At 37.5% G+C, this 18,506-nt stretch overlaps 1 protein-coding gene across 7 annotated transcripts in view; it reads left to right on the plus strand.

Annotated features, from left to right (window-relative positions):
* Window positions 1-18,506, plus strand: part of TCF12 (transcription factor 12) — a 370,294-nt gene that overhangs the window by 773 nt on the left and 351,015 nt on the right. For 6 of the 7 annotated variants that reach the window (XM_039468699.2, XM_039468700.2, XM_039468695.2 and 3 more), the window contains exons 2-3: window positions 472-568; window positions 1,585-1,657. Coding sequence is in view for 5 of the 7 variants with exons in the window: in XM_039468695.2 (XP_039324629.1) it covers window positions 494-568; window positions 1,585-1,657 (148 nt within the window). In the remaining 2 variants the exon portion in view is untranslated. Of the gene's footprint in view, window positions 1-471; window positions 569-1,584; window positions 1,658-2,507; window positions 2,542-18,506 lie in introns of those variants that run through there. The other variant, XM_074393825.1, reaches the window with a different exon arrangement.

The following is an 18,506-nucleotide window of genomic DNA, read 5'->3' on the forward strand; positions in this document are numbered from 1 at the left end:
CGAGCGGCTCGTTCCCTGCAACTTGTCAGTTCTATTGTTGCCGAGCGAGTGAGTCACTTCGCATCTCCGCTCGCCGCCGCTCCGCTCGCTGGACGCCGAATTGCCCCTCACCCCGCTCCTCGAGACCCCAGCCGCGGCCGGGCCCTGCGCGCCGAGCACTCGGCGGCGGCGCGGAGCAGGGGTCGCCGGGGAGGGGGGCAGAGACGGGTTCGGAAACTTGAGGCAGAGGCGGCGAGTTGCGGGAGCCGCTGCGTCGCTCTCGGGCCGCGCCAAGGAACGCGTGGATTCGGGGACCCGGCGCGGGTACTGAGCTCTCCCGCCCCCTGCTTGCGCGGCGGTGGGAGCGAGTCCGGGTCTTGGAAGTCATACCGGCGCCCCCAGCGCTCTTCCTCTTCACCAGTACCTCTTTCTGTCCCTTCACACACTTGGGGCCTCGGTGGTCTCTCGTTGAGCCCGTTTCCTCTGCCCTAGGACTTGCTAGAAGTGGCCGAAGATGAATCCCCAGCAACAACGCATGGCCGCTATAGGGACTGACAAGGAGCTGAGCGACCTGCTGGACTTCAGTGCGGTATGAGAGCTTTTCACGGCATCTTGGGGTTCTGCAGAGGGTTGTTTTTTTTTTTTTTTTTTTTTTTTTTTTTAAAAAAAAGGGTGGGGAGAAGCAACGTGGAGACTAGGCAGCGTGAACTCCATCTGTTTTGTGCTTGAGCAGTAGTTCTCAGGGCTGGAGTCCAGCTCCCCCAAGTTGGACACCTGAACTTTGATGTAATGTCTAGACTTGCAGATTTAAAACTTTAATGCCAGAGGGGTCATTTGATTTAACTAGTTAAAAGGAGAACAATGTAATTATGAGTTTTGGTTGAGTCAACCTCCTTCCCGGATGATTATTAGGGATCTTGTACTTCATATGAAAAAGTATTGTTGTTTTCTTCAACACTCCTCACCATTTTCCTCTCTAATATCAGATGTAGTTTATGGTACCTGAAAGATGTCAGCTACAGGAAAGGCAGTCCAGATCTAGAATTTCCAGTATTCTGAGCAGAGTACTTTTATTTATCTGTGTGTATGTATGCATATTATGTTCTTAACATAGGAAATAACTTTAAAAAATCAACTGAAACAGAAGGGCCCACTGGTTTTTTTAATGGGTTTAATTCCTTCATTAACTGCTGTTAGGAGGCAGCGCCTATACCTGCTTTAAACAACTCAGTTATAATCCTTACTGTATGTAGTAATTTAATTGGCCATGATTTTGACTGTATGTGTATATTAAGATGTAATGTAAATGTAATGAGATTCACTTAGTTCCACAGTGTAGATCAAGGGGAATAATATATTGTTTAAATTTAATAATCTTGGAGTCTTCCATGTAAATGATAGAGTCTTCAGAACATATGTAACCATTATTTCCAATTAATCAGGAATTAGTATCACTCAGTGTATTTGCCTCTCTGGATCTGAAAGTATCTCCAATTTTATTTTAACTTCCCTCTGAAATACAGTAACTGATTGATGGTTTTGGTGGACTTTTGTTTGCAAGGTAGAATTTCAGGACTAACAGATAACATTTGGATTATTTTGCAGATGTTTTCCCCACCTGTTAATAGTGGGAAAACTAGACCAACCACACTGGGAAGCAGTCAGTTCAGTGGATCAGGTAAGATGATGTCTTAAACCAGAGACTCATATTTTCGTGGTATGACACATTTTAGTAGAAAAATAGAAAGCATGACATTTAAATCTTATTGAATATATGTATATAAAAGGTACACTTGAGTCAAGTGATAATTAGTAAGATTTACAGTATTAATCTTAAAAGATGACAGTTCCTTCAGAAATCTGTAGGAAATCAATGGCTTCGTTGACAATTATTTAAAATGTTAATGGGGTAAATTTTCAGAATGATCAGAAACTTAGATTTATTTTTAAATGATACCTATTCGATTACTGAATTCTGTCCTATATCCAGATTACATTATGATAATGTTTAGAGTAAGTTAAAGTAGATTCTACACACTAGTGCTGTTGTCTTTAAATTTACTTTTAGTACGTTTATGACTGCCGTGCTCCATTATTAAACATTTATCCCATTTTTCTTAAGTATTCAGTTTCTGTTTTTTTAACTTTTAAAAACTCATAATTTTTAAATATTTGAGAAGCACGGTTTATTCCAGTGTACAAAAGCTGTGATTTTTTATTTAATTTAAATTTCTTTGTGCTCAGAGATGAAAAAAATAACTAAAGCCATGGCACCATCATCTTAAGAAAACCAACTGTCAAATCTCTGGGCTGAAACTCAGTAATTCCTCTTTGATGGGTGCATTTTATTTCTCCTGGTAAAATGATAGTTGATTTCTTAAAATACTGCGAGAGTAAAACATCAGAAAATAAGGTTAATTTCATAACCGCCGAAACACTTTATACTGCATTCTAAAAAGTTTGTATTTAAAAATTGTCTACTAATTTAATTTACTAAAATTCATTTTTAATTATGAAATTACAGCTTTTGGGGAAAGTATAGCATGTCCTTAATCATCTCAAGTAAGTGAAATGAAGGCATCTTTTGGATTTTAAGTAGGTTAAAGACTAACATTATTCTTGATCAAAAGGACATTATGAAACAAAAACCAAGTCCCAACTCTTCTCTCATCTCCTTCCTTTTACTGGTAATCATTTGAAAATTTTTACTTTTTAGGGAGGGTGGAGAAAGTTTAACAATTTTAAAGATGTAGAAGATGGCTGTATTTCTTCATAGTGTTTTGAATACATCTCATTTTTGCAATTAATAGTTCATTCTTGGGAACCTTCAAATGTACTTTGACTAATACATGGTAGGTGATGCTTAGTATTTTTTAAAAATGAGTCATGATATTGCTGTTGCCTTCTGTTCCACCTAAAATTGTGGTAAACATATATAACTGGACAGTCATTGATACAATAACATGAACTGTAGGAACTTGCTATTAGAAGTGCATTCTGTTTTTAGAATAAAGGCAATTTATTATACTTTTTCAAATTAAGAATTTATGTAGCCTATGAAATTAAAAAATATGTGTGTGAACTGAGATGTGGATTACAAGCATGGCGTTGGAGCAGTTGTTGGACTTCTTTCAGTACCTTGCGTTACACAAAGAAAAATTATTTTTCTGCATTGCCAGTGGTCACCATATTTGATTATTTAGAGTAGGAACTTTTAGTTTTAAAAGTTAAATTTGTTATCCATTGAAAAGCTTGAACTTAAAGTCCTGTATTCAGTGGACTTAGCAGTATTCATGTGTGGTTTGTTTTCAATGCTATAAAAAGTTGTAATAAAAAAGCTATGACTTTTAATAAGTTAGTGAATGGATATCAATTTGGGAAATAAAATGGCATGTGATTTTTTTCAAATCAAGATGTACTGGTAGATAACGATTTTTCTGTGGCCATTTCTTAAAAGGAATGTCTAAAAGAAATTGGTATAGCAACATTATTTTACTTATAGTTTATATTTATTACCTTATTGACATTTGAATAATCTTCTGCCCTGATTTCAAAGGATACTATGTAATACACTCTAATGCCTATGTATTTGCAGCTGTTAAGGAGCTGAAGATCTGACTTTCCTTTTGAAGAGCTGCTGTAGTAAAGATTAGGGTTTTTTTGTTTTTCGTTTTGTCTTTGGAGTAACATTTGTAAAAACCTAATGCCATTTAACTTAGGAAAACTAGAGTTTATAGTTGGGTATTGTAATTTCCTTTATTTTTCTTTTTTGAGGAATACTCAGTTTCACAGTGGGCTGTTTTTGAGAAACAATATATAATACTTTTAGAAACCTTTTTAGCTGAAAGAATGCAATATGTATTATGTGATGTTATCTTTAATCTTACTCCTGAAGCAAAACAAATAACTCATGATAGCCGAGTTATTTGTCAAAAGTCACTAAGGAAGAGATAAAGATATGTTGACTACAACTGATTTGTCTTAAGGAATCTGTTACGTTATTTCTTCATTAAGGTGTTAAAATTTTCTTTGCCTTATGGTAGGACTGAATTTGTTCACTTGGTATGATAGGCTCTGTGAAGTGTTCCGAAAGTGACCTTGAGAGTAGCTTTTCTTTCTGTAGGAGTGAAAGGTGAGGCACTCTTAATTAGGGCGGTGTATAGAAAGAAAGGGCAGTCTATAGAAGGAAAGTTTGTTAAAAGGATTGACAAAATGGAAATGGTTCGGATGTTTAAATCCCTGTTCTCAACTTCAGGGTTTGAGTGTGTACATCTAAATTGTAATTTTTGGGTTTAGTTTTTAGTAGATTTAAGTGTTTGTATGAAATCTGAAAATTTCCTTTGTTAGATTTTGAATCTGAGTAATAAGTGATGTTGTCATTTTGTAAGCCATCTGTGGATACTAAGTATTTTTCTCTGTTATATTTCTCTCTAGAAAGTAGTTTTAGCTATTAAGTTAAGCTGTTACTTTTTCTTATTGAATTCAGACTTTTGTAACAGTGTAGGCTTCTTTTTGCTCAAAATTTTTGAAGGTAAATGGAAGTATTTTCTGGCTTTTAATTTTTTGAAAACAGTTTTTCATTCTAATGTTACTGATCTTTTTTTTTTTTGCGGGGGGATTTTTAGATGTACATAGAGGCTTTATGAAAATATTGATACATAGCTAGAAAGATGAATTCTTATTAATTGCTCCATTTTTTTATTAAATGAAACTTTATTTTTAGATAATTAAAGATTCATATGCAGTTGTAATACAGGGATTCTATATACCCTTTACCCAGTTTCCTACAATAATAGCACCTTGCAAAACTAGTACAGTATCAACAACTAGGTTATTGATAGTGATACAGTCAAGATACAGAAACTGTTCTGTCACCACAAGGATTGTTGGTGTTGGCCTTTTATAACTGTGTCCACTCTTCAGGTAATTAAAAAAATGCTAAGATTACTAAATGCCTTTTTACCCTGTTAAACTTGGAGTAAGCTTTTCAAATTGTCATAGCATTACTTGAACATAACAAGAAAAAAATCAAGAGAGGGAAAACCAAAATTGTATCAATGTGGGTTTTTACTGAACTGTAATATAAATAGGAATGGTGATTTTAGAGAAGAAACCAGGTTTGACTTTTCACTTAAGGTATTTTAAGGTTATGAGCAGGGTGTGGTTCGTATTATATACCTATTAGTGTTGAAATTTATAGCAACTATGATTTGTAGTAATACACACTTGTTAATATTGAGCCATGTTAGACGTTTGCTTCAGGTAAGCTGTAGTGATTAATGAGAGTTATCACAGAGTCAGCAGGTGTGTGGGGAAAAATATATTTTATGACAGATAATGGTCTGTTGGTAAGTGGCTCATCTAAGGTAAAAGGTAGCAAAAAATTCTTTTAGAGAGAACCTGTATGTGAAAACTCAAACTTGGAAAATAGAAAAATTAGAGACAAGATTCTGAGTATTGTATACTTTTCAGGACAATTCCTGAACAATTGAAAAACAAGGTCAGGCGCGGTGGCTCATGCCTGTAATCCCAGCACTTTGGGAGGCCGAGGTGGGTGGATCACATGAGATCAGGAGTTTGAGACCAGCCTGGCCAACCTGGTGAAACCCTATCTCAATTAATATTACAAAAATGAGCCACGTGTGATGGTGGGCACAGTAATCTCACCGACTTGGGAGGCTGAGATGGGTGAATTGCTTGAACCTAGGAGGCGGAGGTTGCAGTGAGGTGAGGTGGCACCACTGCACTCCAGTCTTAGCAACAGAGAGAGACTCTGTCTCCAAAAAAAAAAAAAAGAAAAACAAATTGGTATTTTTTTAAGTAGTTATTGCTTATAGTGGATTTGAAAAACAACTTGAGTAGATCACAACATTGTAGAGGCTTGTTTAATATCTACAGTGAGGCATACCTACAGTTACTATTTTTGTCTGTTCAGCCATTTAAACACAAATTCAAGTTTCTGTCTTCAGGATATCCTTTGAGTTTTTAAACAACCCTTTTGAAATGGGAAGGTAAAGATGAAGGTATCCAGGCTTGACTGTAAACAGCTTTCAAATTTTAGTCTTAATTGGGTCATAAATAACACCCTCTTATTAAAGCCATATAGTTTTTCCTGCTCTTAAACAATTGGTTTCCTGGAATGTCATTGCCTACCTAGTATTGTCAAAGACTTGGGTAATCTCACTGAAAGAAAGTCAAAGTAACACTATTAGAAAGGCTCTCCTGAAAAAGAAAAAAAAAATACTATTTCTGGACAATGTGTGGAATGCCTTTGTAAAAGATCATTTAATATGACTGCTTTTGGGTATCACTTGAAAGTATATTTTTGGATGGGATTGTTCAAATTGCAAATCTAAGTGTTCGTGTTTAGGAAACAATGAGAAGACAAACATTTAGATATATTGGTTCAAAAGACTAATGAATGACAGTCTGCTTTGTTAAATAGTTGTGCCATAAGTATCTAATTTTTATCAGTTAACTATTTTTTTTTGAGACGGAGTTTTGCTCTTGTTACCCAGGCTGGAGTGCAATGGCGCGATCTCGGCTCACTGCAACCTCCGCCTCCTGGGTTCAGGCAATTCTCCTGCCTCAGCCTCCTGAGTAGCTGGGATTACAGGCAAGCGCCACCATGCCCAGCTAATTTTTTGTATTTTTAGTAGAGACGGGGTTTCACCATGTTGACCAGGATGGTCTCGATCTCTCGACCTCGTGATCCACCCGCCTCGGCCTCCCAAAGTGCTGGGATTACAAGCTTGAGCCACCGCGCCCGGCCATCAGTTAACTATTTAGTATCTACTTATGCAGTGTTTACTAATAGTTTTTGGGAAGATGGGAAATGGAGAAGGTTGTTGTTCAGAAAAAGGGGGGACATTTTGCTGGGCATGGTGGCTCACGCACAGCATTTTGGGAGGCTGATATGGGCATGTCAGTTGAGGCCAGGAGTTGGAGACCAGCCTGGCCAGGGTAACGAAACCCTGTCTCCAGTAAAAATACAAAAAATTAGCCAGGTGTGGTGGTACATGCCTGTAGTCTCAGTTACTGGGGAGGCCGAGGTAGGAGAATCGCTTAAACCCAGAAGTCAGAGGTTGCAGTGAGTCAAGATTGCGCCATGGCACTCCTGCCTGGATGATAGAAGGAGTCTCTGTCTCCAAAAAAAAAAAAAAAAAAAAAAGTGGAGACATTTATTGGGAAGTAAAATAGTGAGGCAAACTTTAGAAGAGGTCAACAAACGCACATCATTGCAGTTTAAATTGAGTCCGTAAGAAAAAGTCTGTGCTGAGGAGTCAGGGAACTGGCTTAAGGAAAACTGAAAAATGTTAAGAGTTGCCTTGTGAAGGAGATACGGAAAATAGGGAATAAAAGAACTTGTCTTTCAGGTGAGGAATAGCATGAGGAGAGACGTGGAAATGTATCCAAGGGCCTGTACAGTTCATAGTGAGAGAAGCTGGTTTTTATTCATCATCACTGCTTAATTCCTGGGGGAGCTCATATTTACATATTACTATGTGTAGCTAGATTGCAGGCATTCAGATCCAGAAATTACCAGTGAATAGCTGGGTGATCTTGGGTATGTTACTTAACCTCTCTGCTTCTGTTTCTTAATCTGTAAAATAGAACTAATAATAGTAGTTACCCTTATGAGGTCGTTAGGAGTGTTCAATGAGTTAATACATATCAAGTTCCAAGAATAGTACCTGGCACATAGTTAGCTGTGGTGGAGTAAATTGTTAGCGGTAAGAAACTAACATAAGGAAGGCATTTATTTACTTTGGAAGCCTTTATGCTAATCTAGGGATGAGCTGGTGAAGGATTGGATATGGTGTTAGTGTAGGGAATAGGAAGGAAAAATACCAGAAGTAAAGGATTGAGACAATTTGAAGTATTGGCTTTCTGTAGGTAAGAGAAATAACTCAAGATTGCAGTTTTGACATAATTGGAGGATAGTATTGCGGGAAGTAATAAAGATGCTGAATTGTTTTGTGCGTTTTATATTTCACATGACCTGGGACTCTTCTGGCTAATTTGTAGATTTATGAGTGAAGAGTGCTGGGTAACGATGTTGGTTTAAAAGAAAACTATCTCTGCATGTAAAGTTAATACATAGTCATTATTGAAAAGAAAATTGGAGACCAGAAAAAGCAAAAGGGGCAAAATTACCTTTATTTCACTATCCAGAGACAATTGTGTGATTTATTTCCCTTTTGTCTTTTTTTTCTTAAAGTTCTGTTTGCAAGGTTGAGAGCTTGTTAGTTCATTTATGTCCTATTTTTTTTGTTTCACTTAATCTTCTACCATTAACATTTTCTCATTTTATTAACTTGGTTTAAAATAGTTGCATGCTCTTAAGTGGAATGAATATAGCATAACTTAACAAATCCATTCTCTTATTACTTGACATTTAGGGATTTTTGTTAATTTGCTTTTTGATACAATAAATAATGTAGTACTGACCACGTTTTTGTGTATGCATATGTTTTTGCTCACATTTTGATTTCTTTTGGTCAGGAGATGCAGATTTGTTTTTTGTGCCTCCAAGTTATAATTAAAGCTAATGAATTCTCTTTGGGAAATGAACACAGAGGGAGATAAATTGTCAGGCCAGGGATGGATGTTAATTTTGGAGTTTCATGTATAAAGTTAGTGACTTTGGTTGATTATTTAATGTAACAATACAAAACTTTATTAGTTTGTGAACAGAATGCATTTTGACATTTGGAGCATGTTTGTGCTTGTATACAAATGTGTTGTGTGGTGACTGGTGGGAACTCCTGTCATTCTTTGACCTGTGCTTATTGAAATGGAGTGGAATCTAATTGGAGTCTTGTCAGGGAGAGAGCCCTTGAATTCCTGCCTTTTGTGAGAGAGGCGGTATAGTGTAGTGGAAAGAATTGGGCTCAGGAGCCAAACAACTGGATTGGAATCGATGACTTGCAATTTATTAGCTAGACGGCCCTAGGCAAGACATTTAAATAATCAGAGCTATACTTTTTTCATTTGTGAAAAGTGGGTAATAATCCCTGCTTGCAGAATCCTTGTGAAGATTAAGTAAGGTTTTGTGTATATTTCCTCCTACAAAGCTGCTTCAAAAATGGTAGCTGCTGTTAGTGTGGTACTTTCTAATTAGTATTCTAGGTAATACTAATGATTATATTAGTAATCATTGTATAGCCAGTATTATAGCTAGTGTTTATTGAATTCCTGTTATATGCTAGGCATTGTGATAAGCAATTTATGATCATTATTATTTGGAAACTCCACTGTATATATTCTTTTTACTTGGGATAAAATGAAATGTTTTGTCTGTGGTGATGGAAGTGAGGAAATAGTCCTATAAGAGCAATGAATCAAAGTTGCTTATAGTGGCATAAAATTGTGTATATTAAGTCTGAGAAGTAATCAAGCATAAAAATAATTTTGAAAGGTCATGAAGTACCTAAGAACCTTAACTTTATATTTTTAGTTGATTTCTTCATAATGTTGTTATTTTGTGGACAATACTTTGTAGAGTGTAGAATAGTGAACAGAATGTGTACACCTTCTGAAAATCCTTTTCCATGCTAAGGCATCACCGCCACTTAAATGTAGTATTTTGTGCATATTTTTTCTCCAGCTACTTGAAATTATTGCTGGAGTGAGGAATAGTCTAAATAAGTAAGTAAAATAAAAATTACCTAACTTGAAAGGATAGAATGCCTGGGAACAGGTTGGAGAGAATATTAAGAGTCTCTAGGGTAGAGCAGCTTCACTTTTTTTGTTAATGGCAAAGAAGTAACATAAACTCCCTTGGTAGCCTGAAGCAACACGTTGCAAGTGAGCGGAAGAAATCTTATTTTAAAAATTCATGTACATTTTATTTTCTGCTTGCTACCACAAACATATTTGTTGTAATTTAAATATGTTTTCATTAATCATTGAGTAAAACTGAAATTCTAAAGTTGTATCATTTTTGGCTTATGGCACTGCCTTCCTTCTGTTTTGCTTTACATCTTTGCAGGGTAAGGGTCAGGGTGGAATGGAATGCTAGCCTATCCTTAATGAGAAGCCCAACTCTAGAGGATATTCTTTAGCTGTATTTTTTCATGCAACTTTTCCTGCTCTTATAGAAGCCTGTGAAAAGGGATCATTACATCAGGGGGAAAAATGGTTTTGGTAGAAAGTAAACTTATTTTCATAAACTGAAGCACAGATAGTTTTGTTAATAATGTGACTTTTATTTGAACTTTTCTCTATTTCCAGCCAGATCATCCTGTAATTTTTAAAGATACCGTTGACCTGGAAAGAAAATGTAGTTTTTATAGAGAGAGCTTTGGTTTCTTTTTGTTCAATGTGCTCTTGTGTGTTCCATGTTAAAAATGTGCTCTCATAAAGACCATGGTGAGTCATCCAAGCTACTATAAGCTGCTTGGGGACTTAAAGATCACATTTAAAGATCACACAGAAATGTAAACGGATTAGAGATTGGTTACTAATTTTTATTGCATTGGGTGGTGACTCAGGGATGAACTTCAAAATAATATAATAAAACTATTTGAGATGAGGTACAGGACATAAAATACTACCTTTTTTCCTTAAAAAAACACACAAAAAACCACTACCATAATTTACTATATTTTGGTTATTTGGCCCAAGATGTCATTTTGTCAGCTCTGTTTTAGGTGTTAGCAAGGTGCCTGAATTTGAACTGAGGGGGTTTCTCTAAATTTGTAGTAATCTATGGAAGATTATTCTAGTTGCTAAATGGAGGTCTTTCTGGAGGCAGCCTCCCTGAAAAGTTGTCAGTTTATTTGCTTCTGGTAGTTTTGCCCATGAGCTATTATCAGGCTTTAAGAATAAGCAAGATTGGCTTATAAGTATTCTTTCATCACTTCATTGGTGGCTGATATAGTGAATACAAGTTGGATTTAATATAATCATGGCTACTCCAATCATGGAACGAATGTGCTGCCGCTGTCAGCAAGAGTTGTGAGTCTTGGTTGGGCGTGGCAGGTATCCTGGCTAGGAGGGAATTACAGTCATTCAACTTCTTGGTCCTAGAGGCATATGTTGTTTTGAGGTGGTTGGGGATAAATAAGAGGTTTGTGCCTTTGGAGAAGAAAAAAATGCAAAATGCTAGGCCCACTGTGAGCAGAAGCATGGTTTGGCCACAGGTCAGTTCAGAGAATCTGAGCTTATATGGCCACTGGTACCAAGGATAGGAATCTTTGAGTTCTCCTGCAGCATCCTTTTAGGTTTTTCCTATTTGGAAAGCCCACTATATCTAGCAAACTTTGTCATGTGGTCCAGAGGCCCATTTACTTATCTGCTTGGTACTGACATAACTCAGATTTTAGAAAATGTTGTTTAGTGTTGGTCCCAGTTTGGAATAAAGTTAAAGGGAAAAGTATTTCATATTGAATCTTTTGATAAGAACATATAACTTGAAATGATTGTAACTTTCCAATTGGGTAGGTAATTAGAGCCATTTTAAGACTGTCCTAAATATCCTTAATGTCTTTTATCTAAGCATCAGCTAGTTTTTTTTCATTCTAGGTGATAACATATTTTATTATTTGTCAAGATTCCCTTTTCCCTTTAGAGATCCACAGTCCCTTTTCTGCAATTTTGAAGTCCGAAAAGATCTGAGCCAAAATTAATTTCAGCATAAAGTATTTTGGTCGCAAAATCTTACCTGAAGGAAGGCCATTGACATTCTCTATTTTCCCAGTTCTCCTGTTGTTGCCAGGAGCTGATTTGTAGCATATGATATATATATACCTGTATACTATGTTTCCTTTCTAAAATCTGAAAAACTGAGTTCTGAAACCCACTTGGCCCCATGGATTTTAGAAAAGGTACTATGGAGATCTGTCTCTCTCGCCTCCTTCTCTCCCTTCTTCCTTCACCTCTGACCCCAGGGATCGTTTTCAACTCACAGTAAGAACTTTTTGTTCTCAGAGTCTAAACTAGAGACTTTATTATTTTAAATACAGAAAAAAAATTGCAGTCAATTTGTTTATATAAAGCAAATGCTTCTGGGAGTATAGATTTTCAGGCCCAGTTTTATCTTCGAGTTAGTTTTATCTTTGATTTAGGGAATTAAGATCTGTTTTGAGGAGAGAGAACCTTTCTCATCTTTTGGGACAAGGAGTGTGCTCATCAGTTAAAGCATGCAGGGAAATTTTCAGGGTACTATCAGGAGAGTAGAATTCTTTTCATTTGGGTCCCATTTTATATACATAAGAAGCATTATATAATCTCTGCCACAAGGAAGCCTCAACCCTGATCATACTCTTTTTGACTTTTGACTGAGAGCAAACAGTTAGGAAAATTCTGATAGTTATCTTCAAGAAGAAAAAGTAGAGCTAAGATACTTTGCTCTAGGGAACAGACAAATTAGTCTTTAGTAAACTTTATTCTTTTATATTGTGAAAAGTTTTCACAGATTAGTAACATGATGTTTATTTCTGAAATATACTCATTAATGGCATCTGAATTAAAAGTTAAGATTCTGCTGAGTGTGAAATTTTCTTTAGGAGCTTGTTACTGGCTTAGACCTACTACTGTCTATGAAAGTAGTAATGAAGTATGTAATAAACTAGTCTGCTGTAGTCTGTTTTGAGAGGTAGACCACTAGGCCATTGACTTTTCTGGTGGTTTTGCAAGCCTGTTCCTTGTACCATTGCTAGTGTTATTTTCCTAAGAACCATGATACAATGTTCAATAATTAAATCAACTTAAAGGTTGTAAGGGTTTGAGATACTATACTGCAGGAATACAAAACTTGCCATAGTGCCAGGGTCTCTCTTACCTTCATATTTATATGATCCCTCTTCACAAGCTTAAGAACAGGGCCTGTAGTGATCAGACTGTTTGCATTGAGTCTGACTCCGGAGACTTGCCAAGTAAGTTATACTAGCAGTAAGACTTTGTCCATTGAATGACTGGGGGAAGGAGAGAAGTCTTACTGTTTTAAAACAAAATCAGTGGTGTTAAGAGTGCTTCATAAATATTTACTCGTATGCTGTTTACTACATAATTCTTGTAGGAAGTTGGTAACTGTTCTTTTTAAAGAGGAAATAGAGAAATCAACAGTAAAATACATTTGCCTGTGGTTTCTAATTGCCCCTCAGAAGTAGCAAACTCTTAATCAGTTGCAGTTGCACCTGCACTGATACCAATCTACAAGAGCATGGTTTGTCTTGAGAAGGAATTTAGTATCTCTGGAAATCTTTGAAATTTGTTGTAATAAAAAGTCATATCTGAAGCCAAGGTGACAAAAAGAAAAAAAGAAGTCTTAAATGGGGTATTGTTGATATTCTCCAAAAGTGCTTCAAGATTTATTTATGTAATTTTTTTTTTGAGACAGAGTCTTGCTCTGTTGCCCAGGCTGGAGTACAGTGGTGTAATCTTGGCTCAGTGCAACCTTTGCCTCCTGGGTTCAAGCAGTTATTGTGCCTCAGCCTCCCAAGTACAGTAGCTGGGATTACAGGCACCTGCCACCACACCTATTTTTGTATTTTTTGGTAGAGGCTGGGTTTCACTCTGTTGGCTAGGCTTGTCTTGAATTCCTGGCCTCAGATGATTTGCCCACTTTGGCTTCCAAAGTCCTGGGATTACAGGTGTGAACCACTGTGTCAGGCGGATTTATTTTTATTAAGGAGAAAACAGTATAACTAAAAGTCTCTGTAAAATAGTTAATTAAGGACTTTATTTTTAGTATTTGAAGACATTAAATATAAACAGCTACCACCTAAGATATATTTATAAGTGTAATTCTTTTTTTGTGTGGTCTTACTGTTAAGCTGTCTTCAGACTTTGTGAGTTGAAAAGAAGATGAAATTTGATAGTTGTAAGATATTGGATTATTCACAGCTGTTGTTTAGTTGAGGTCATAGAAAAGAATGGTTGCTTCACAGTATGGAAAATTTTTATTTTTTTATTTCCCTTTTTCAAAGATTAAGTGTTTACTTAGTTACAGAACAGTTAAAGTGGATAGAAAGTATTTATTCCAAAAGTAGTTTAAAAATGTAACATCTGAAGATATTTTAATAGGACAGAACTTTCAGTTCATTAAATGAAAGGTATTAATGCTAATATCAGAGGGGTGTGATCAGTTCATTTTCTATTTTTATTTATTTAGATGTAGATTGGCCTGTTGTTTTGTTGAAAACATCTGTGGGTATTTGAGTGAGTACCTGCTAATGCACTGTTTTTTATTCAGTGTAGAATGGTTTGTTTAAGGTGGTGGAGAATAAAGATACATTGTGGTATATTTGAAAGAGGAGCAGTTTGGAGATAGAAAGTTTGGTTTAGTGTTGGCTTTGTTATTTACTAGATAAGTGATCCTAGGGCAGTATGTTTTAACCTCTCTGAGTCTGTTTATCTTATGTCTAAGATGAGGACAATAAAAATACTGCCTCAGGGTTGGGATAATGATCAGATTAAAACATTTTTATGGAAATTCTAAAATGTGGAGGTTTGTGGGCTATACAGATACTAGTTATTTTATTAGGTGGCATAGGAGCTCTTGAAAAGGATTCCAGGCTCTTCAGATACGTATGGAGAGAGGGAATCTTCATGTAAAACTTAAAACATTTCTGATGGTGGGTTATTAAAGATTAAATCAGGTGACTGAGAGGAACACTAGCCTAGGGAACTCTTTATAATATGATTTTTAGTATATAATTTTATATGTAAATATATTTTCATCAGAATGAAATATATATAATTCATCAGAATCTCAGAATTCTGATGAATCATCAGAATTTGTTCATATGTAATTCATCAGAATCTCAGAATTATTCAGATGAGTCTTTTTGGTTAAATGGGGGAAATTAAAGTACTAAAGTAAAATAAATCCTCAGACATATTCTTTGTGAGAATTCTGTTAAGTATATTCCAAACCATTGAGCCCCGATATTAGTGCCCTTGAGGCCTTTTTTCTCAGCTTAGTTTTTAAAATGCTTGTTGAGAATCTGCTGTAATGACAAGGTTAACCCCAGACTTAAGTATGAATGTGACTGCTGAATAGTTCTTAGGAATATTCTGCTTTTACTTTGTACTGATAAGCAGTAATCTCAGCAAAATTTTAGTGACACTAAAGAGTTGAACTTTTAAAGAGTTCAAAGTTCAGATATACTTTTATACTCATGAGTGAGGAGGAGAGGGTACAAAGATGAGGTTATCAAATGCAAGAGGAACTCCTGTCTGCTGTATGCTTGTGTTTGAAGCAAGAAAGTCTGACTTAGTCACATCCATGAATGACAGGGTATCAGGGCTTGGAGCTGTCTTTCGGTGCTACCGTTTCCTGGTTCTTTGTCATTAGGGCTTTGTAATGAGGATGCTCCCCAGCATCCAGTGTTGTCTCTCTCTTTTTTTTTTTTTTTTTTTTTTTGGAGATAGAGTCTCACTCTGTCACCCAGGTTGGAGTGCAGTGGCCAGATCTCGGCTCACTGCAACTTCTGCCTCCTGGGTTCAAGTGATTCTTCTGCCTCAGCCTCCTGAGTAGCTGGGATTATAGGCGCGCACCACCATGCCCAGCTAATTTTTTTATTTTTAGTTGAGACAGGCTTTCACCATGTTGGTTAGGCTGGTCTCAAACTCCTGACCTCATGGTCCATCCGCCTTGGCTTCCCAAAGTGCTGGGATTACAGGCATGAGCCACCATGCCCAGCCTTGTCTCTTTCCATTTAGTGTGTTTGTCTGGGTATATAAAATACCTTTTTAACTTTATATTGAGAAATATTGGGATTTTCCATCACAAAGTATCTCTTTATGGGATTGTATTGTTTAGAAATTTTCACTTTATTTTGAAGAACTGAATTGATAAATCTGAAGTCAGGAGACTACTGTGTTCCTTGGAACCTAGTACCAGTAGGGCCACTGAGGTAGCTTTGATGGAGGCCAGTGTACTGTGGCCTTCATAGAGTTATCTGCTGACTGTTCTTCCGAATAAGACACTGACTGGGTTTGGGAGAAAATGGTCATAGGATGATGTGACAGTTGCTTGACTGGACTCAAGAAAATTCTGGGGGCGACCCGGCACGGTGGCTCAAGCCTGTAATCCCAGCCCTTTGGGAGGCTGAGGCAGGCAGATCACTAGGTCAAGAGATGGAGACTATTCTGGCCAACATGGTGAAACCCTGTCTCTACTAAAAATACAAAAAAATTTAGCTGGGCGTGGTGGGGTGCACCTGTAGTTTCAGCTACACCGGAGGCTGAGGCAGGAGAATTGCTTGAACCCGGGAGGGAGAGGTTGCAGTGAGCCGAGATTGTGCCACTGTACTCCAGCCTGGCGACAGAGCGAGACTCTGTCTCCAAAAAAGAAAAAAAGAAAATTCTGGGGGCTCTGTCTCTGCTCCTCTGTTTTTAATAATTTCTAATGCTTTCTTGAAGGTCTGTCTTAAATTGCAACGATGAGAATAGCTAGTAAGTGAAACAGCAAAACTAAAGACCGTGGAAATGGATGGGTTCTTTTTTTTTTTTTTTTTTTTTTGAGATGGAGTTTCACTCTTGTTACCTGGGCTGGAGTGCAATGGCGCGATCTCGGCTCACCGCAACCTCCGCCTCCTGGGTTCAAGCAGTTCTCCTGCCTCAACCTCCTAAGTAGCTGGGATTACAGGCACGTGCCACCATGCCCAGCTAATGTTTTGTATTTTTAGTAGAGACAGGGTTTCACCATGTTGACCAGGATGATCTCTGTCTCTTGACCTCGTGATCCACCCGCCTTGGCCTCCCAAGGTGCTGGGATTACAGGCGTGAGCCACTGCATCCGGCCCGGTGAGGGTTCTTGAATATAACATCTAAGAATCTGGGAGCAAGGTGAGGTAGCTTATTTTTCTCAGTAGCTAATTGATGGCTATGTAATCTGTTGCTTTGCGATTGGACATTGCAGTAGTCTCCCTGCTTGGTCTTGCTGCCACTTGCTCTGTTATTCCAATCTGTCTTAATCTGCTTGAGCTGCCATAACAAAATACTGTAGATTTGGTGGATTAAATAAGAGGAATTTATTTTCTTACAGTTTTGGAGGGTAAAAGCCTGAGATCAGGGTGCCAGCATGGTTGCTTTCTGGCGAGGGCTCTCTTTCTGGCTTGCAGAGGTATACCATCTCACTGTGTCCTCAGTGTATGTGTGTGTATGGTGGGAGGGTCTCCGGTGTGCTCTTTGGTATCGCTCTCTTTTTTTGAAAAATTTTTTATTTCTGTAGATTTTGAGGGAACAGGTGGTATGTGGTTACATGAGTAAATTCTTGAGTGGTGATTTGTGAGATTTTGGTGCACTCATCTACCCAAGCAGTATACACTGAACCCAGTTTATAGTCTTTTGTTCCTCACCTCCTCTCATCCTTTTCCCTGAGTCCCCAAAGTCCAGTGTATCGTTCTTATGCCTTTATGTCTCAAAGCTTAGCTCCCGCTTTTGAGTGAGAGCATATGATGTTTGGTTTTCCATTCCTGAGTTAACTTCACTTAGAATAATCATCTCCACTCCATCCAGGTTGCTGTGCATGCCATTCATTCATTCCTTTTTATGGCTGAGTTGTATTCTAGTGTGTGTGTGTGTGTGTGTGTGTGTGTGTGTATCACAATTTCTTTATCCACTACTTGATTGATGAACATTTGAGCTGGTACCATATTTTTGCAATTGCAAATTGTGCTGCTATAAATGTATGTGCAAGTATTTTTTTCATATAATGACTTCTTTTACTCTGGGTAAATACCCAGCACTGGGATTGCTGGATCAAATGGTAGTTCGACTTTTAGTTTTTTTTTTTTTTTTTTTTTTTTTTTGGAGACGGAGTTTCGCTCTTGTTACCCAGGCTGGAGTGCAATGGCGTGGTCTCAGCTCACTGCAACCTCCGTCTCCTGGGTTCAAGCAATTGTCCTGCCTCAGCCTCCCGAGTAGCTGGGACTACAGGCGTGCACCACCATGCCCAGTTAATTTTTGTATTTTTAGTAGAGACGGGGTTTCACCATGTTGACCAGGATGGTCTTGATCTCTTGACCTCGTGATCCACCCGCCTCAGCCTCCCAAAGTGCTGTGATTATAGGCGTGAGCCACCGCGCCCAGCCTGCCAGTGCCATTTTTTTACATGTGGTTTACCAATTATCCTAGCACCATTTGTTGAATGGGGTGTCCTTTCCCCACTTTTTATTTTTGTTTGTTTAGTCAAAGGTCAGTTGGCTCTTAAGCATTTGGGTTTATTTCTGGGTTCTCTATTCTGTTTCATTGGTCTTTGTGCTTATTTTTATACTAGTACCATGCTGTTTTGGTGACTATGGCCTGTCTAGTTTCAAGTCAGGTAATATGATGTTTGGTTGTTTGCTGTATGTGTATTAGACTTGTGTTTCTTTTTTTTAACCACTGAAGGCAGAGCTAAGGCCAGTATGGCAGCTATGCCCAGTAGATTTTGAGTGCAACTAATTATTGTTTAATAGCTGGTCAGCCTCTGGAGTTTTAACCCCATAATTAAAAAAAAAGTCTGATGCCTACTTTTGGTAAATATTGAACAAAGTATTTCTGTTGGGAAACTCTGAGGTTTTACTTATCCT

Source organism: Saimiri boliviensis, chromosome 2, assembly GCF_048565385.1.
Source record: "Saimiri boliviensis isolate mSaiBol1 chromosome 2, mSaiBol1.pri, whole genome shotgun sequence".
Lineage (NCBI taxonomy): Eukaryota > Metazoa > Chordata > Mammalia > Primates > Cebidae > Saimiri > Saimiri boliviensis.